This window comes from Clavelina lepadiformis, chromosome 2, assembly GCF_947623445.1.
Source record: "Clavelina lepadiformis chromosome 2, kaClaLepa1.1, whole genome shotgun sequence".
NCBI classification, from domain to species: Eukaryota; Metazoa; Chordata; class Ascidiacea; order Aplousobranchia; family Clavelinidae; genus Clavelina; species Clavelina lepadiformis.
In genome coordinates this window covers 8,120,067-8,141,422 of record NC_135241.1, presented here as the reverse complement: position 1 = coordinate 8,141,422, position 21,356 = coordinate 8,120,067, and the positions used below count along the sequence as shown (strand labels likewise).

General features: G+C 35.4%; 1 protein-coding gene across 1 annotated transcript; it reads left to right on the top strand.

Annotated features, from left to right (window-relative positions):
• The first annotated feature begins 435 nt into the window (after window positions 1-435).
• On the top strand, window positions 436-21,312 carry LOC143445812 (receptor-type tyrosine-protein phosphatase epsilon-like). Its single transcript, XM_076945138.1, has 19 exons — window positions 436-701; window positions 892-967; window positions 1,558-1,745; window positions 7,954-8,215; window positions 10,309-10,420; window positions 10,813-10,911; window positions 11,104-11,262; window positions 11,438-11,545; window positions 11,734-11,883; window positions 15,071-15,200; window positions 15,663-15,820; window positions 16,109-16,209; window positions 17,555-17,688; window positions 17,783-17,859; window positions 18,767-18,896; window positions 19,379-19,521; window positions 19,803-19,971; window positions 20,317-20,486; window positions 20,581-21,312. The coding sequence occupies exons 1-19, from the start codon at window positions 605-607 to the stop codon at window positions 20,806-20,808; spliced, it is 2,691 nt and encodes an 896-aa protein (XP_076801253.1). The 5' UTR covers window positions 436-604; the 3' UTR covers window positions 20,809-21,312.
• Window positions 21,313-21,356: the final 44 nt, after the last annotated feature.

Sequence of the window (21,356 nt, the reverse complement as noted above, 5' to 3'; positions counted from 1 at the left end):
TGTGAGAGGGCGAGCCGTGCAGATGAACCACGTATATTTTGCATGGCGTTCCAATACTTCCGTTTTGCAGACACAAGGTAACCTCTTGCGGATATTTGGCAATTTAGATTGTTATTCTAATGCATGAGCTGATTTGTGAAGTGAAGTAATAGAATAGTTAAGGAAGCTAAGTTGTGTTTTCGATGCAGTTTGTTTGCTACTTAATTGAAGTAATATACATGTAATGATGAAAACTCCCCTTTACTCATATTCGGGCAAGAAATGCGTAAATGTAATATATGAGGGCGAGATTGTGAGACTTTATATCGTTATTCCTGTAACCTTTTTGTTAAAAATTTTACATTAAGCTCTAAAACAGCCATTACAACAGATAGCAAGTGCACACAGTGTTGCCTGATAATGCAGGCCTACTAAAAACTAGTTTCAACTGGGTGGTTTTATTTCTTTATACATAGGATGTTAAGCTACCTACCAAAGATAGAATTCACTATATTAGGCCTACTCCCTGGTATGGTAACCAAAGGTACTTCCGTTACTTGCAAAGTGTCCAGGCACAAATATATGTAAAGTGTTGTCGTTTGCTAATGGTGTACGGAGTTTGAAAATGAAAGAGCTGGTTATGAAGTTCAACAGTGCTAAATTGACGTCTATATGTAGGAATTGTATTTTTGTTGTCCTGCTGAGCAGTCTGGTGCTTCAAGGTAAGAGGAGCTAAGATTAGAAGTATAAGCGAAATAAATGAGTTAGCGGTACAGTAGTTTGCGCATACCCAATACGTTAAACGTGACAAATTGGTAAATTTCAAAAGCAATCTAAAGTGTACTGTGCATGCACAGCAGATTACACAACGAATTTGCAAACTCTTTCGTACAAAAACTTTTGCAATTGTAGGTGCAAGTGATAATGTCACCACAACTGCGATGTCTTCTGCTACTTCAAAAAGCACAAATTCCTCTGTTGTCACCCAGTGAGTAGGCTATTATTTTAATATATTGAATATATTTGTAATCGAAAAATGCCATCTAATCAGGCTTGTAAAAGTTTTTTACGCTTTTATAGTTTGTACCGTTTTAATTTTTATGTTGTAATTATTGTATTGTACTGTACTCTTACTTTGTTACCAAAACATATTTATTGGCAATTTTTTATTTGAAACGTATGCTGGAAATAAAGCTTTGCGTGAATCAATACATAACAAAGTAGTATTCAGAGGCTACATGGAAACTGTGACGTCTTCACGAACTAAGTATTACGCGCTTCCGGTGAAAAGCATGCATAAACGCGATTAGCTTCTACATTGTTAACCCTATGCCATGATTATATCAGCACAGTTGGTATAAACAAAAATCCAATTACATACTTTTTTAACATTGCTAACCATGCAAGTTGAAACATTAAAAATGTTTCATTGCAAGATACTGTTTTTGCTGATTGTTACTGTAAGTATAGGTCATTCTTTTCCTGTTCAGGTTTGGAGACGGGTGAAGGATAATGTTATAAAATTTAAGTTAATTAGAGCACAAATATTTTTAAAGTGGTAATCAACTTGGTTTTAAGGTCCATGGTAAGTACCACCCGGTCGACCGAAGGACAGACGACAACCCAGGTTGTCGTTACGTCGAAGCCAAGTACCGAAGCAACTGAACCCAGTACACCAGAACACGCCATGGCCACATCGACGGTACAAACCACGTCGAAAGTATTGACTGCAATAATGACCACGATGAGTGCCACTTCTTTGTCCGGTACACCGCTCTAACATTTAGATATAGTCTATTTTGAGATAGATTTATTTCTTCTTCGGTCTATGACCAAATTTTAGCTGGTATAATGAAGTAGTAAGCTGTACCTTTAGTGCAGTGGTTCTCAACCGGGGTGCCATTTACGTTTCGCCAGGGTGCCGCACGTTATTGCGCACTAATCACTAGTCCAGGAAAACGGTTGCGAAAATGATTTCTATTTAATGCAGAAACTTTTTGGTTTGACTGTGGGTGCCGCCAAATCTTTTGGTTGTTTACAGGGTGCCGTAAGCCAAAAAAGGTTGAGAACCACTGCTTTAGTGTAATGAAGTGTGTGTTTGTCAGCGATACATAAGCTTTGTCCAGATGCACATAATACGATGGGCCGGCCGGCCTTAGCAAGCGCGGGGTACAATGCAAGAACTGATGGCGGAGCCCCTTGCCGATTTTAAATACCTTAATAATGAAATAATCATCTTAATGATTACGTAAACCAAATTTCAACTTTTTGCAAATCAGTTCCCATCAAAGCTTTGCTTCCTGAAGTATTTTCACCAACACATTCTCTTTGGAAAAGAAATTGAGAAATAACGCTGTAATTTGTGAAAAATAAAAGCTAAATTGTTATTTTCGTTTTGATGCAGCGCTTGGGGCCCAACTCAGTCTCATCGTTCGAATTGGCATAACGCCGGCCTTGGATAGGCGGTATTGTCCATACCGTTTTTCCAACTGTATTGAATAATTGTAGCCCACCTTTCCGGGATATTTTTATCTTATCCCACAGCCTGATTAAGCTAGGCAGTAGCCTGGGCTATAGCTATAGCTATGTGTACATAAGGTTGGCACTTTCCTCAATTTTATTGCTTAATTCACAAAAAAACTCTAATTAAAATTGTCCTGGAATATTAGAATTATTGATAAATTTTAATTTGGATCGCTAACCTATATCTCTTAATTTTTAATGGGATTTTCAATGTAGGCGGATTAGTAAGTTATATTCAGTTGGCCTATCCTAATGATAATAACATAAACATTTTTTCAAAAGTTCGTATAGACTAAGGGTTTGTATCAAAAAAGACGAAGGTTTTAAAGATGAGTGTCGGAAAACTATTAGTGTAGTGGAACGCACCCAAGCCTCCCATAGTAATTTCATTTCTTTAAAAAATGTAAAATTAGCACACATAAAATTATTGAAATGAGACCATCACCAAGCACAATAAGACCAAGACCACATTTCGCTAAGTATGGTAAACGATATGAAAAATTTTTACTTTAATAGAATTGTTCGAATTGCCATTTTGAAATTATAGGCTGGTCCGGTGTAGGTGGGGAGAATTATAGGTATTACTCCACTTTCTTTTGATAGAAACGCGTTCCATACCTTTTTACAATAAAACCCATGTTGATGAAAACTTAATATTTGTATTCTTTGATCGAACAAATTTCATACACCAATTAGTCCCATGCAGAAAAATAATGCTTGAAAAATTGAGTAATACGAACTAAGAATTTTAAAACCATAATGGCTGCAGGCATTTCTATTGCAAACGTTTCAAGTAGGCTATAGCCTACATATTTAACCGAACTAACTTATAGTTAAAAAGTTACTAATAATAATTTTAGTCTTCATTGAAACAAAATAACGATAAAAGGTCTAGTAGGAGTTGATGTCGGAATGCAAGTGACAGAGACGTCGTAGGTACTGTAGATATACTTTAGTAACCTGAAGTATAAAGTTACTGCGTAAGGAATAAAAATAAGGAAAACTCACACATTTTAAAGGCACTCAATGCGCCAGTTTCATGCTCAGTGGCGCTTGTGTTTTGATAATAATGTCAAGTTCGTAATCTTGCAATTTAATAATTGATATAATACTGTGCTTATTGGATTGAAGACAGGTTTGGCTTCATAAAATATTCTATAGAATGTACAGTATGCTATAATTCATATGCAGTAATTCGACATTTGAATATTTCCAAATAGTTCTCAAGTTGTTGGCCTGAGATATAGGCCTATATACAGTAGCTTAAAACAATTGCACGAGCTGTTTGACAAGTAGGCCTACCAATATCATATTAAGCTTAAATTGCGGTTGGCAGACTATAAAATCTGAGTATGCTGAAAATTATAATTACATACGTAAAGTAGTTAGACGAACGTTGGCACGGGCTGGAGTCATAGCGTCCGTTGAATAACAAGCGGATCAACAAAGGCCCACTTATGGGTCAAATAAGGAAAACTTTCAGCCCTGAGCTAATCAAGTACTGTACATAATCAACAATCACACGCCAACATCAAGAGGCAATGTGAATTTATCAATGTATTTGTTGGAATTCAAAAGCATGGCTCAAGCAACAAAGTCATGATCTCTGCTGAATCCATAAAGAAACACTGTGTTACGAATGGTTGGCTCTTGATGTTTAAGCATAAATAAAATAGATCGGACGTAACGAGTAATCGACAGTATATATGGGTTTACTCTACTAGGGTTACCATGTTTTCGTGGCCTAAAATCCGGACACTCTTTAGTGCCCACTAGCGGTTTTTAAAAATGAGGTATGAACACATTGTCTGTCAATATGACGTCACAGTAGCAATGCTTTGCCTATCCATTGTATACCGGAGTGGATTTTTGAACATAGTGTCGTGAATTCACTAGGCTATTGGGCTATTTCTGATTTGACCTCTGGTGATCTCTAGGCTAGGGTAGGGTTGCCATACGTCCGGATTTCCCCGGACATGTCCGGAATTTTAGTGTTGAAACTGCGTCCGGGGGGAAATGCTAAAATATGCTTAAATGTCCGGAATTTCACGCCGTTCTTCTACTTTCCGCCCATTATAATGGTCCAGAAAACGGGAATTTCTTCCCATTGTAATTGTTGAAAGTATGCCTTTCTTACCCTAGAGTAAGATATATGCCTTTGGAATGGGGAAAATTTTACTTCGGCACAAGTATGGTTTGTGAACGCCATTAGTCTATTTTTCCGCCCATTAAAATGGACCTGCTTTCAGCAACGGGGTTTCCCACAAGCGCAGAGCAGACGAATCGGGTTGGAAATTTTTTAAATTGTTTGTCGCCTTACGGGTAATAATTTCATTGTTACGTCATTAACGACAATACAGCGCTCTACTTGGGATACAATCATACATGGATGAGTGTAGCTGGGCTAGTAGCTGAAGGCCTTATATCTTGGTCGATATTGCAAAATTTAGAACATGTCTGAAACGATAAGAGCGTATACTCGCTGAAGAAAATTATAAAGCAGTGAAAGCAGTAGAAAAATAGCTCAATAAGAAGTCTGTTGCAGACCAAATTAGAATACCAAGGAAATTATCGTTTTTTTAATTCTTAATGATTTCGAAGTGGGCCGCGGGTTTTGTTCGCACCATCAAGGTGAGGCATTGCTAGTGTGACGTCATATTGACAGACAATGTGTTCATACCTCATTCTAAAAACCGCTAGTGGGCACTAAAGAGTGTCCGGATTTTAGGCCCCGAAAATATGGTAACCCTAGGCTAGGGTCTAGGTCAGACACGTCGCGTGCCACGTGTTGGACACCCCTGATTTACAGGATTATTCCCGCAATTCTAATTCCCCCAAAACGCCCATCATAAAATTCCGGACATTTGAGCATTTTTTAAAATTCCTCCCGGACGCAAAATTTAACCCTACATTCCGGACATGTCCGGAATTTTCCGGACGGTATGGCAACCCTAACTCTAGACAACGCTTTACCGTACAGTAGCCTATAATAGGCTAAGCTTACTTTACATATTGGACACTTTCCCGTTTGACACTACGCACAAGTTGTAATAACCAAACAGAAAAATCTAATGTTTTATGTAGGGCAGGCTACACAATAGGCCTATATAGGTTATACGAAAAAAAAAACTCAACACAAAATATGCCAAATGACAAAATTCCTTGTTGATAATAATCCGTAACAAAAACAAAACATAATAAACCGCTGTTTATACTTAGCTTTTTTGTAGCTCGGGGTTTTGCAGTTGTTTAAGTCGTTACATAATTTTAAATATTCAAGAATTAATTAATTAATTTGTGCTTGGGGTTTTGAAATTACGCAGGTTGGGTTTTGAAACTCCATGGGTTGAGTTCAAGCCCATGCCAATGTTAGAACTCCGACTCACTTTACCACCTTTTGACACATATTCCTCTTTTACGTCAACTACATGCGAGTCAGATACGGGTTGCATTGGGAATAGCAACTTCACTTAACTCTACTTAACTTAACAACTGGCCGCAACTCACTCGTAAGATCGAAGCGTTAAGTACTCGCAAGTCTTATACATGCAAGAAAAGTTTGGAATGTCGTTCCGGGTTATTTTCCACATTGGGAATAACAACTTTGCTTAACTTAACGACTGGCCGTAACTCACTCGTAAGATTGAAGCGTTAAGTACTCGCAAGTCTTACGTGCGAGAAAAGTTTGGAATGTTGTTCCAGGTTATTTTCTTTCGTTCCTGTAAGCAAATTTGTTTTAATTTTGTTTGCAAATAGATTTGGTATGAAGAAAGAATGGTATCTAATTATAAAACCACATTTTTCATTTTTATTGCGATTTTAGCCAGAAACGTAGATGTTTTTTGTATTCACCGGTTTTAATAATTAATACCACGTTAAAACTGATTCCCATTAAAAGTACGATAAGTTTAACATACAGCAATTGCGACAGATTTCTGAATTTGATTTGTGTCGTATTCTAGTTTCTAGTCCCGCTATGATTTATTATGCACACATGGCGTCTGTCTTTTCAAGAAACATTCCACGTATCTAGCACACCTCCCAAGGATTTGTGTCTGGGATTTTCCTGCTCGTTGTTGGTGTTGGTTGCGATGAAAAAACAATTTTTTAAAATCCTGTTAAACAATATTATTTATTATTTGCAACTTAATATTACCAATAATAGCCAACAAAAATTAACCAGACCATTTTTAGATGATCCGTGAGCGGATTTGGTGACCTTTGTGGATTTTCCGGGCCTAACTTACAAACTTAGGACAAGATTTGAAAGTTTACTAAGTAGTTAAGTCAATGCCTAAGCCTAAACCCTGAAAGATTTGTAACGTTGCATAACGCCTTGCAATAGTTACCTTGACGTTTCCAAATTAATGGGGTTAAAATTTTCTTTTAGATTTATCTAAGTTTAGATAAGTTTAAATTTTCAGAAAAATATCAGTTCTTTTGATTCAAAGCTCTATTTTGCCACCACAGCTGTTATAGGCTAGTGTGGCCCAAATCATCCTGGACTTTGATTCAAGTCAAATCATTTTAAAGGTTTGATTCGAATCAAACCATCTAAAAATGTAACTCAAGTCAATTCAGTGTTTTAAGGCACTACAACACTGCTTAATTCTGACAGTCTGGCAATAAATTTCCTCAGTCAGTGAATAAATATTCTGTTGGCTGCAAGTATTTCAGCGAAAAAAATCATGCGTTTGAAGGTATTTGTCACAGCTTCTTAACCTAACTCAAAGTAACCCAAATCTGAAACCTAAATGAATAGCTAAACTTACCTTTTTGTATACCCATTCTCTTAACTTAACTGCCTGTCTTTAACAACAGATTGGGTGACCTATACATGGTGAAATAGTCATTTAGTATTTTCATTCCAAGATTATTATCATACAGCCTAGACATATGGTATAAGTCTGTTGGCTTGATGACTACATACCTAGGGTCCATTCCAGGCAACCTGTATGTCAAAGATGCCAGTATGCATTCCACGTGAGTGGTCTTTGGCATTTTTGGTGTTAGCTGCTGTTAAACAACGTAAACTTGGTTTGAGACCTCGGCATGGCACCAAGCAACTACAGATCTTGGTGCAACTGCAAACTTACTTTGCGTTTCCATTTTTCCCTTGTTTAGCCTAAAAAGAGCACTTAGTGCTTTTTTTAGAGATTGCAGTTTGCATAGCATCTTTGGTATACTCGTAATGTATGCTGAACTGACCTTCAGCATATGCAATGTACGGAATACACCCTGGCAAAGACGTGCTATGCCAACTGCTTTATAATGCATAATGATATGTGTTATTCGTCTTGCATATATACAAGTTATAGCTCCCCCGGAGCACAAGAAATGGCGACTTTTACGTTGCATATCTGTTGTATATATAAGAAAGACTTTGATTTGCACTTGTATGCCCTTTGTTGTGAAACTATTAACTTTGTGTGTTTTTTCATGTTCATATAGAAATAACAACCCAATCTGTGATCTCTGTCTCTACTGCGGCAAGCACTCAAGTAACAACATCTAGTACTCAAGAAGAACTAACATCTGTAGAAAATACCCCTTCCACAGATGTGAGCACAACAAAAGCAGAGGAAAATACCAAAACCACTGAAGCTACAAATTCTCGTGAACCCCACATAGACTTTGGTGGTATTCTTGCTGGAGCCCTTGTTGCATTTGCTGTTGTTTTTATCGCGTTTCTTCTCGCATTATATTACTACCGGTAGGTTAAATAATTATATGTGTAATTGTATGCTTATTGAGGGCCATGTTGCATGTAGAATTTATCTTAAAATATACTGTAACATTACGAAAATGTAAAAAAGTTGACTTTCAGTTTGACTGGACATATTTTGTGGTATACATTGCAAATTCGGTAATGTGACCACCTTTGGTACTAACAAAAACTGTTCCCATTACCGAAGTAGGCATTTTACCACGAATTGGCCAAAAATTGGTTTGGCAAACTCTTTACCAGATGCAACCAGGTACTATTAAGACTGTCATGTCAGATCCATATATTATGTTGGCAAACTCCTCGTAGTGTAACGTTAGTGACAAAAAGGGACTCTATATTTAATATTATTTGAAATTGACATCTGAGAGCTTTTAATGTTTCACCAGTATTCAGCAGTATTCAAAATGAATGGTCGCATAAGTGAGGTAGGTATTATTAAACACAGTAATCCAGCATATATGGATTTGAAAAATACTGTATGTGATAATTGCTTGAAAATCAATTTGGTTGCTTATCTTGCCCCAGTGCATGCTGTACAATGTATATAGATAAGATAAAATTTAAGACCAGAAAAAAATCGTTGTCTAAAATTTTTTATTGTGATATTGTGCCAAACATCATTGCTACAGTAGTAATACTGAGGTTTCACTGAAGTTATTGTGAAGTTTCATATATAACGTAAGGTAATAATAAGGTTACAAGCTCAGCCTATATATATCCAGTCGAAATCGGTTAATCGCATAGTCAATTTGCCAAGCTTTTTTATGCGACTAACCGATGTATTCGTTTTTTACCTACATTTTCTCCGCTATTCTCTTTTAAACACCGGCGCACGCATTCTTGCTCCTCCGCCGATTTTTGGAATGACACAATGCATTATGACGCAACAAGTGAGCTTCCTTCTTTTCGATTTCGACACAAAAACAACACGAAATAAAAACGGAAGGTTGCGCTTTGCGACGTAACAATCCTTAAATAAAAATTAGTCTTGTTGTTCTATTGTGATGTAACGATCCGTAACAATCCTTAAATGAAACGTACTTTTGTGGTTCATAATCACTGTAGAGAAGGCCTTTTTTCGTGAAGTTTTACTTTATTGTTCAAATCATTTACGTGCTACTGTCTCTATAGCCTTCAGCCTTGCGGTGAATTTAATCGAAGCTGTCTTTAATTCACAACTGCTGTCTTCAGTGTCTTGTCGTGTATTTAATCGCTGCGGGTTATGGGAGATCTTGCGACGATTTTTGTTTATTGGTGAGTATAATCTTAAGCAACTTAACACTTCGTCAAAGGAAATATGCGGTTAAGTGATACAAGTCTACAAATCAATCAAGAATTCCTATTCGATTAACCGATTTATACGATTAACCCTTATGCGATTAACCGTTGAATTTTCTTCACAAGTGAATGGGAATGGTTTGGGAATATGCAATGCTATGCTATAAAGCGATTTATGCCTTTAACCGATATGAGATTAACCGATTTCCACTGTATATGTATAACCAGATTCTCACCTTTTGGCACATCCCTAATATATATACTGTATCAATGTATTTCCCTGATATATATTTGTATAATTTCAATTTCCAATTTCAAAAAGATTCAGGTTTATAAGAAAAGGAAAAATAAATTCCGAAATTTTTATAAATCTGAACTTTTGTATATTAATTATCTAGTTGACAAACAAGGATATCATGATTAACCTTGTCATCTTGTTGGTAATAATGGAAACCAAAGTTTAAGATGTACTTTAAGAAGTTGAAATTACTAAAATGTTTGTAATTATTCCACCATCTTTGCAGTCAGTCTTACAACCAAAAGCTTTTTAATGTTTTGTTATCGGTACTATTTTCTTAATAACATAAATGAATTGGCCCAAATCTACATGTATAGTTTGTATGTTTGGTGACATGGTTTGTATGATATAACAAATTTTATGTGGTTTCTGTTTGTGCGTAGTATTCAAATTCATGTTTGATTTGGCACAACCCTGAAAGATACAAAACCTAGCGCCATACTTATCATGCAATAGGAATTAATGTGTAACTTTAGCGTGAATGATGATATTTACATCACAGCACTGGAAAACTTCCAACATGTTTTATGAAAAATGATGATGACAGGAATCCACTTAATCAAGATGTTTCAATGCGACATACAAAACGGAGAAGCTTATACAACAAGCAAAAGGTAATGTACTGGTATTTGCATTTCATATTTATTAAAGGCTAATACAAGAGATGAAATAAAGTTCTAATGTAAATTTTCAACTTTGACTTTATTAAAATTTTTACTGTTTATATACTGGTTTAAAGAAAGTATGCTTTTTTGTCGGTGACATATATACAATACTATGTTTAATAGTGAATAAACTGAATATGCGCTTAGCTAATGTAATATTGCTGCATTGCCTAATAGGTGTATGTTTTGCCTAAAGTGACTTATACTAGAATTTTCCATAACTATATAAACTGAAGAGTGGTAAAGGTAAGACATACGCAGATTATGATTTACTTCTTTCGTTGCTCAATGTATTGTGCTTCGGTTTATGGTTTTCTTCATGGTTAAGCAATGTTTTGTAGTTTGTCATGGGGAATATGGTAATTTCAAAAGAAGACTTTCCAGCTGAGTGTCAGAAAAAGTCTGCAGATGACAACAGACTTTTTAGGATGGAATTCCTGGTAAATATATTATGTCATTAGCATTATTAGGTAAGGAACATAGTCTTGCAGTTGGCATATATAAGAAAAGTTTTCATGTGGTTTATGGTACTTGATCCTATCTATAAAGTGGGTAGTGGCGTAAAACGTAACTACAACAGTTCATAATGTTGATCTAATTTTTTTCTACATTATGTTTTACTGTTTGTATAGGCCCTTCCAAATGATACTCAGGAAAAGCTAGACAGTCAGATACCAGAAAACCGTCATAAAAATCGTTATGATAACATTCTTCCTTTCGACCATACACGTGTTGTTCTTTCAACTAAAGACGATCCGCATGCCGATTACATAAATGCCAATTTTGTGTCAGTGAGTACAGATCATTGTTTTTATTTACCCAGGTTACAAGTTTAATGATGTTTTACTTAAATTTACTAGTCTACAAGTGCCATGTAACGTATTATTTATTACATTAAGACTGCAATTTATTTCTTATTACTTGCTAGTCTGTTTATTAGATTTTCAATTTCTTGTTTAAATGAAGGGTTACCAATATGAAAAGAAGTGGATTGCATCACAAGGTCCTAAAGTGGAAACTTTTAAACATTTTTGGCAAATGATTTGGGAGCAGAACACAACAACGATTATTATGGTAAACACACTTTCTTGGTCTTTTCGAAATTGATACTGCTTGTATTAGATTATAGCCCTGTTTCTTTTGGTATAACCAAAGACTGGTAGTTTGCTTACAATTTATTGTTGCTCTTTGCTTATATTTTATTGCTGTTGTTAAGTGGTTTGAACCATGAAATTCTCTTATTTCAACCATTTTGTGAACAGCTTACAAGACTGGTAGAGCAAACAAAATTAAAATGTGATCAATACTGGCCAGATTTCAACAAAGAAATATCTTATGGAAATTATACTGTCAAATCATTGGAAACACAAGAAAGGAATTTTTTCAATTTACGAACATTCTCTTTGCAATACGTATGTTCCATCTATAGTGGACTATATATTGTGCATAATGTATCATAATTTTTTCATAAGAATATTAATATTTTGTGAATATTTCATTAGACAATAAACTATCAAAATTTAAAAAAAACAATTAGGAAACATGTTCCATTTCCTTATGCTATATATAAAAGCTGAGTGAACCAAATTTATAATTGCAATTTGTTTTTGCTTTTAGCATAGGGTAAAGCAGATTTGCATTTCAACATGCTACGCTAAGGTTTTTATTTTGTGCCACATGTTTGCCAAAATGTGCTATATTGTTTCTTGTAGGCAATCAGAATGCGGTCTTCTGTTTTATCATTACATTTGCAAAGCAGATAAATGTTTAATTATTCAATTTTTAAAATTTTTTACAAGATTGAACTTGATATAAAAATTCCTATGCAGGCAGATAAGCAAAGTTATCCTGCACTTTATACGCACTTGATACTGACTATTATTAAGTGCAAATTTACTTTCCTATTGCAATGTTGTTGTTATAAGATGTTTCCTAAAAATTATTCTTGTTTCTAAAAAAACATGGTCTGTACTCTGTAGTCCAACTTTGTCTGCTGGAGTCTTATTCACAAACGGAAAATGTTTTATGTTTTTAAAACCAAAATTTACATTTATTCTGTAATTTATCCCCCTTTAAAGTATTTGATCAGACCAAAAACGCAAGCAGTAGTATTGCAACCACTCCACCTTATCAGTGATTAGGGACTTATACATTTAAAATTCAAGGATTGCATTGGTCGGAAATTTTATACGAATTGGTTAAAAAGTTGGAATCATATGTACAATGATGTGATGTAAGTCGAAGAGTTGAAGAAATTCTGGGTCAGTGGATTCAAAGTTTGTGAAAATGCCCTGACTCTGACTCCAACACTAACTGATAATAACAAATTAATCACAATCTGGAATATCTCTCTGTTAGAATGTGCCATTGTAGCCCTATAGTACATTTGCATTTTGTTTCACTAACATGACCATTAGTGTATTATTTCATACATATCCGCCAAAGGTTTATGTAGCAATTGATAAGTGATACCTAATTAATTGCAGGTGCGCTGTGAGCACATATGACCATCTTCTAGCAGCCATTGTTTTTCTGTGCATGGCGTATGCATAATGCAAATGAAGCTACTGTTACAACTTTTTATTTTCAACAATTCTAGTTGTAGCCTCAGAAGGGCAATAATGGCGTCACGTAACGTAAAGTTAAAAGAACTTCCAGTGAGGTGAAGAATCGTGCTTATTAGGCACAGTGAAATGTTATCCATTACATTAAAACGAGCATTGTGCAAACAGCAATAACTAAGCAAGTGATTAATCGCATTTGTTTAGCATGTCGGTAAAAAATTGTAAAAAAATACGGTGATTATTACATATAGCGGAATCGAAGCTTTTGGTAATGACTCCACAGCCCTGTCGCTCCCTGTATATATTGACAGTTCAATGCTTTTCAACTTGTGAGATTGTATGCACTAGTACGATAGCAAAAAATATAGTGTGGATGATGAACACCGTGGATATTATGAGTGAGCAAATTAGGGTTAACGAGTGAAATAAAATTTGTTAAAATATGTTTTCATTGGTTTTGTGCGATCCGGCCATTAACTTTGTATCATCTTGAAAACTATTTACTGTAAGATGATTCTTGCATATTTTTAAATGTGTATATTTAATTTAACTTTATAGCCAACTTCCAGCTCGCGAATGTTTCCTTTTTAGGCACACATCGCTAATGAAATCTTAGGGACTGATGTTGCTGGTGGGATTGTTTGGCCAGGAGTAATCTGTAGGCTATACTTTCGCACTATTGTGAGGTGGATAAGGTTGAAAAAAACAAATTTTTTGCTAATATTTTTAACTGTTTTGGCTATGTAACATTCCATTGTAACACACTACCACTGTATATGTACCAGTGCACAAACCCATGAAATTGGCAAGGAAACCTTCAAACTAGGCTATGGTCATAACTATGGTAACATGAACGGCATAAAAAACTGTCCAACAAACTAGCATGGTATGCATAGGTGGGCGGTACCGAATTACTGTACCGCAGTACTTTTTGAAAAAAGTAGCGAATCTCTGCATCGAATTACTTTTATCAAGAAATTTCAGTCGGTCCCGGTACTAAGTACTTTTCACGAGATTATTTTAAAATTATGTTTTCAAAAATACATGTTAATTAATCCTTAATACTAATTTTAGCACCTGTTGATTTTTTGAATATAGAAATGTCAAGTAAAATTGCAAGCGATTAACGTCACATATGTTTTGACCTGGAAGAATCTTTACCGGGGGCATAATAGAGGCAAACATTGCATTTGCAGCAGCATCTTTTATACAAAAAGCACCGACAAAGTACCGAACTACTTTTTTAAAATATTACTGAATACCAGAACCGTCAGTACTATTTAAGCCATGCTAAGTACGGGCACCGTTACCGACGGAACTTTCAAAGTAGCGACTCCCCAGTTCTGATGGTATGGTATCAAAAATTTTCTCCTCAGACTGAGGAAAGTCTTTCCTCAATGTAAACTTGGTGATGATTCCTCATCACTCGAGCATCGGTTACTGATAGGTACACACACTTTTTATTATTTTATGTATTACTCGAATTTGGAACTGATGTTCACAAAGACCACTAAGCAAATGTAAGCATCCTTCACACCTTGCTCAAAGAAATTACAATTAGCACAACTGGACATCGAATCCTACTTGTGTTTGGCCTTTGGCAGTTTAACCCTGGTGTAATGAGCACTTAAAGCAGAGTAAAACTCTCACGTAATGTTTCAAGACTATGTTAAGTGTGTTGTAATTTGTGTCCATATGGGTTGAATTAGGCTTAGAAATGCTGACACATATTCGCATACGGATTCTGGTATTGATTATTTTATAAAATGTTTAGTTTCAATAAGTAGTAACAAAAAAAGTAAACGAATGACGAAATCACCAGCCTGTCAAACGTGTTACATCTCGGAATGTATCACATGCACATGAGATTTTCGTAACTCTAAAAAGTGCGAACCGTTATCAAAAAGGTTGAAAAAGCACTGGTTTAGATAATATTGTCATTTGGAATTTTGTCGTGTGGTCAAAACGGTATTTCAGGAAAAGTCTCTGTTTTGACATTTTACCAGTAACCACCACTGATGTTATTTTCTGGCAGGGCCAAGAAGCTGCACGTACAATACAACAATTTCATTACATTGCATGGCCTGATTTTGGTGTTCCAAGCAATGCATCACATATATTGCAATTCCGTCGTAGAATTAATGCTGCTTTAGTGCCACATTCAGGTAAGTGGCCTGAACGAACATTGATTGCATGTTATAACCATGTATACCATGATTAAATAAATTTTTTGTTGCCTTAGTGGTGCTTCCTAACCTTTTTAAGCTCATGGCCAACTTTTGCTGACAAAGTTTTTAGTCACATAATACAAACAAGTTCAATTAAAATCCATTTTTTTTAAAAAGAGATAACAATAGCCTTCAGGTTCACGATTGCCCCACTTTGCTTTAGTATTCACTTATTGTACTGTAACATTTTGTTATGCTTTGCGTCACACCAGCTGGGTAGCTCTGCTTTAGTAAATGATTTTCTTTCACTTAAAACATTGATGAGTATGGCTTGCTGGTTCCTTAGTATGTACTAATCACTAATTAAATAGTTTTTCTACTGGTTGCTGATAACAACTAAAATTGAGTGACAGTAATATACTGAAAATGTACATGTTGGAAACTTTACATGCGTTTTAGGTCCTGCTGTCATCCATTGTAGTGCAGGTGTGGGAAGAACAGGTACATACATTATAATTGATGCAGCAATTGAGCAGGTTGATGCTGAAGGAAAAGTAGACCTGTTCAGTTTTCTTTCAAAAATTCGTGAACAAAGAATGAAGTTAGTGCAGACAGTGGTAAGAAGGAGAATTTTTGAATTTATCTGCACCTGGTTTTTGATATTTTAGATGCCGATTACATATTACTTAATGTATCATTTGTTGTGATCTTCCCAAAAATTGTGTAATATTCGCAGCAGTATTCTGATAATTACGGTTATCGGAATATTGTAATCTAATGTACTGTCGCTACTAGAGTATTTGCTGTATGATTAAATTACGGTGTACTTCGTACGATAATCATGTTTTTAGTTGTTAGTATTTTATTGAAACCAATATATTACATAGTATTCTTTCTTGTTACAGGAGCAGTATGCATTTGCACACAAAGCTATAGTGGAATATCTTAAATTTGGTGTCACTGAAGTTACCACAAATGACTTTAAGATTCAAGTTCAAAAATTAGGGTTAGTTCAAGTTTACCAATTAATTAAATTTAATTGACAAGCGCTACTATGCTCTAAGTAAAGCGGTTTTATTAGCAAGCGTGTTTTGTTTAGCCATATCAAAATTTTATTTATTGTTATAATTACAACGAAAATATGTTCGGCTATGATATTGGATCAGGTTTTGCTGACTCTTTTGGAGTTGTACGTTTATTTCGCTTGAAGTTTTAATTGTTCTTCACTAGGGATGTCTTGCAATGAGGATTATTAGGGTTTGTGTGAACCCGATGATTATATAGGTCCACACGAACAAATCCCGAATCTATTTGTATCAGCACCAATTGATAAAAAAAAAACAATGTTTAAATAGCAATTGAGAAATAAAATTAATATGAATATAAATGAACTTCATTGTAAGGAATCTTATCTTACTTTAGCTTAGCCAGAAAACTAGATCATCGCTTTATAAAAAAATTGACAATGTGTAAGGAGTACTGTATATGGGTTCATCATTGTTAGTATTCAGATTCGCCAAAATCTTCCACACCAGTGATATTTGGCGAATTTATTTAGGTTTGTATTGGGGCATCCCTGCTGGGATCACGACATATGGCCGTGAACAAACTCACCGGCGACAACTGGTAGTGGACAACTGACCGGCAACAAATTGGCCGGCGATCAAATTAACCGTGACGTAAACTGGCCGGCGATGAAATTAACCGTCGATAAATTGGCCGGCGATCAAATTAACCGGCGACAAATTGGCCGTCAAAAGGTCAAAATTCTAATTCACTATCTAGTCGCTATCTAGTCACTATCCAATTTAGTATGTGTATTGCAGTCAAGGTTGCCACTCGTAGAGTTTTTTGGCCCCTTGTAGGGTGTAGGGTGACCCTACGGGTTTTTCACCTTTATTCATAGATTTCCTATTGTTACATGCATTTTCCCGGTCTAGACGAGTTGTTTGATGAGATTATGAAACAATGCGTTGTAGCCTATCTCATGTAGTAACAATGGACTCATTGCAATAACAATGGACACTTTAGTTAAGTAAATTGTCAGATTGAAGCTGTACGTCAGGACTCCCACGGTCAATTTACCTCCCGGTCAATTTTCATTCCGGTAAGTCTGTTCCCGGTTAGTTTGTTCGCGGTCAATTTACATCACAGTCAGTTTGTTCGCGGTCAATTTACGTCACGTTCAATTGTCCCCGGTGAGTTTGTTCGCGGTCATTTTCCCGCGGCCATATGTCGTGGAACCATCCCTGCTATGCGTTATTCCAGCTCAAATCACCAAGCTAACATGTGAGCAGTTTTTCTATTGCCTCTCAGTATTCATAATGAGAAATTATTTTCGTATGTTGCAGAGAGAAAAACCATCATGATGAAACCCACGTTGAGCTGGAGTTTAATAAGCTTGTCAAGCTTCCCTTACAAAAAGACTACTTAAGGAGTGGGAGACAGAGTCTCAAGAAAAATAGGGTTTTGCAAATTATTCCTTGTAAGCCGCTACTGTATAGTATCAAGTTTCTTGTAGGTTACCGTCAGCAAATAGAAGTGACTGGTAAACCCATGTTTTCTATTTCTGGTTTTAGATGACTTCAATAGAGTAATGCTGCCACTGAAACCTGGAATCGAAAAATCAGATTACATTAATGCTTCCTATATTGATGTAAGTACAGTTTCTGATAAATATTAGAGGTGCACCAGAATTTTGGCACGCTGAATGGGGAATACCCAAATTCGGTTGTTGGCCACATTTATTTCCAAATCCCGTCTAAAACTGAATAGTTAAGATACTTCTAAAAACTTGCTTGAAAATTATTTCATTTCAAGAAAACTATAACAAATGCAGAAGTCATTGTTGTTACACGTAACAGGAAATCTGAGCATATCATTGACATACCTGTCTGTTGCAAGTTACAACTAAATTAGCTAGCTCAACTAATGTATCTCATTAGTTATATATACCACTGTGTGTAGGCACTGTTTTGTTCACTTTTACAATATTTATGCAGTTTTAGATTGCATGATTCGGCCGAAATAATTCGGTTTTAGTCTGAATCCAAAAACACGATTTGTTACACATCTAGTAAATATCCTGTACGCTTAAATCATGACTTGGAAGTTTTTGGTTCCTGTCTACAGAAGTAATAGGGTTTGTGGCGTGTAATGTTTAAATAGTGTTGTAATTTTAAAAAATTCATTCTTTTCTTGGACAACAGAATTACAAGAATATTTAATGTGAACTATTTGATTCGGTATCACCATACACTAGTTTTTTAAAAAATGTTATTATAAATTGTGACATGTTTTTAGCAATACAATATTTTCTTAACTACTAAATATTATTAAATTTTTTTTGTCTGATATACTTACTGAGAAATATTTTTTCATTTAAAGTCAACTTGTTTTAACAGTTGCCCCACACCTTACCATTTACATACAGTAGTTCATAACTTTTAAAATTTAATTATGATTATCTTTTAAGATTTAATTTTGCTCTAAGGCATTGTTGGAAGTTATCACATTTCACAAGGTTGCCAAGACCTAAGTAAGTTTTATCGGTGTGTATTCAGGGATTCTTTGGAAAACAAGCATACATCGCTACTCAAGGCCCACTTGAAAATACAATGGAAGATTTCTGGTTAATGGCTTGGGAAAATAGAGTCCAGAATATAGTAATGCTTACAAATCTCGAAGAGAAAGGTAAACAGGCTTCTTGCAAAGCCTTTCTATTATCATCAATTATTCCCTAATTCTGGAGTCGTTAAATAGTGGGTTGTGACACTATTTTGGCCTTCAAAGTTGTGGGGTGATTGCGTGAGAATGTTTTAAAACTTAGATAGTGTGATCACATAGCAAACTTTTTAAATCTGCTACCACTACACTACAATTGTTTCGACTATCTATCAATTATTCTTACTGGTGTGACATAACCTCGTGTCGTTAACGTTAACAACGTTTGTGATCACAAACTTCTTTCATGCCCTTCATATATTTTCATTTAAGACTATTTACATCGGTTTCCGTTTCCCTTCATTTAGTCGTGATAACCATGCTCACGAAACATTTGGGTCGGAGTTCGTGAGACTTAACCATTATTTTTTGATGATCACGTCATAAATTATTTGCCAACCCTTCCATTTTAATTAAATAAAATGTTTGTGCTAAATGGAGATTTTTTTCAGGTCATAATGCATGCCACCTGTACTGGCCCTGTCAATCAGAAGAAAATAAGGTATTTGGAGACATAACCATCTCTTTCATTGGTGAAAGCAAAGGTGATATAGAAGACTGCATCATTCGATCATTTACCTTAAAGCATGCACGGGTAAGTCTATTGGCAAGTTTTGTAAGATTTACTTACACATTTGGTTTTATCCATGTTTTACTATACAATCTCAAAATTACTATCACTTGTTAAGTTTCTGATCGAAATCATTCGCACTATTTTAAAACAGTAATTTGGTAACTTTAGAACTTGTAATCTTTGTGTATATGATATTATTGATGTTATGCTCTGATGCATAATTTTATATCCCTTGTATGTTTCTTTTCACTTTAGTTTCTATTTTTTGTACTCTATTTTAAATGCATGTTGCTTATTTTAAGTTTGTTGGGGACGACAGAAAACTGCAGCAGTTTCACTATGTTGGATGGCCTGAGGTTGGTCCTCCAAAGGAGGCAAGAAATCTTTTTCAGATTGTCAGCCGCATTCGCAGCACAAATACGGCTGATCCACCAACAATTGTGCATTGCAGTAGTGGTGGTGGTAGAACAGGTTAAGCAGATTAGATTTTTAAATTTTGTCACGATAGAGTTGTTAACTAAAGGATTCGGAGTATTACACACTGTAAATATGTGAATATACAAAACAAAACGCGAAAAAAAGTTGATGATTAAATTAAATTAAAATTGGATGTGTATGTACAGTGTAAACAACTAATCATACACATTGGTTATTTAGTTTGTACAAACATTTCAATAAATAGTCAAGTTTTTTCATCAAACAAATCTCTTAGTTTCTGTTAACCGGTGTATGTAGCATTTATTGTTATGGCATTCATTTGGTTTGAGCCAACAGCTAAATGCTGGTATCCTCTTGCTAATCAGGCCATTGTTGCAGGTGTTTTTTGTTGCTTGGCAATTTTGAAAGAGCAGGCTGGAAGTGATAGTGTAGTTGACGTGTTTGGTACAGCTCGATATCTTCGCGAGCAAAGACCACACATGATACAAACACAGGACCAATTGTATTTCTGTTATTTGTCAATGCTTGAGTTTATACACTTGTCTCAGGTTCGTTTAACAAAAACTTTGTTCCTCTGTACTCGTTTGCACTGCCTGAATAAATTCAGTGTATGGAGGTTAAAAGTTTTCTTATAAAACATAGGTTTCTAGTCCTGGTAACAAATCACTGAAGAGCTCATCCTCAGAATCATCGGAGAATCAACAAGCAACTGAGGAAGAAGAGCTGAGTTTCTTGAACTCAAAAGGAGATGGCTTAAATGCAGGAAAAAGCAACACTAAAAGTGACACTGTAGAACCACCTTCACCCATCACAGAAACCACTCAATTTGAAATAGTCAACGAAGAGAATGGACAAACACTCAGTGATTGAGTCATGTTCTCGTTTAGTTGACTAAAATAGTTTATAGTTAGGTTGTGGTTGAATACCCAAATAAGGATTCATTCACCTTGCCTCGATAGAGATTTATTACAATGGTTGAGGTTTGTTACCCATCTCCGTAGGGTCAACCACTGTGAGTTAAACTTGTAGGTAGGCCCATATTTATGTCATATCTATTAGTTAGCTTCTGTATAGAAAATATATTCTAGGAATCGTAGGTGTTGTGTTCCTGCGTTGTTTTGTACTAGTTCACATCGTAACCATTATCTCGGCAAAAATCGGCCGGCTATGGCAGGAACCGAACTTCTCGCAAGCAATTTTTATGTGTTACTGTTTTGTTTATTACTCTAATATTTTGTAACCTGCACTTTTCATTTTGGTTTGTTAATTGCGTTAGGTTGTGTTTAGGCTACTGTTTTCATTCCAGTAAGCGGAATTTGATGGTTTAAAAAGTCATGTAGTATTCGATAACAATTACAAAAAAAGTTCATTTTGTGATCGTCTGTTATAGTAAACTTCCATTTGTTGTAGGCTATCAG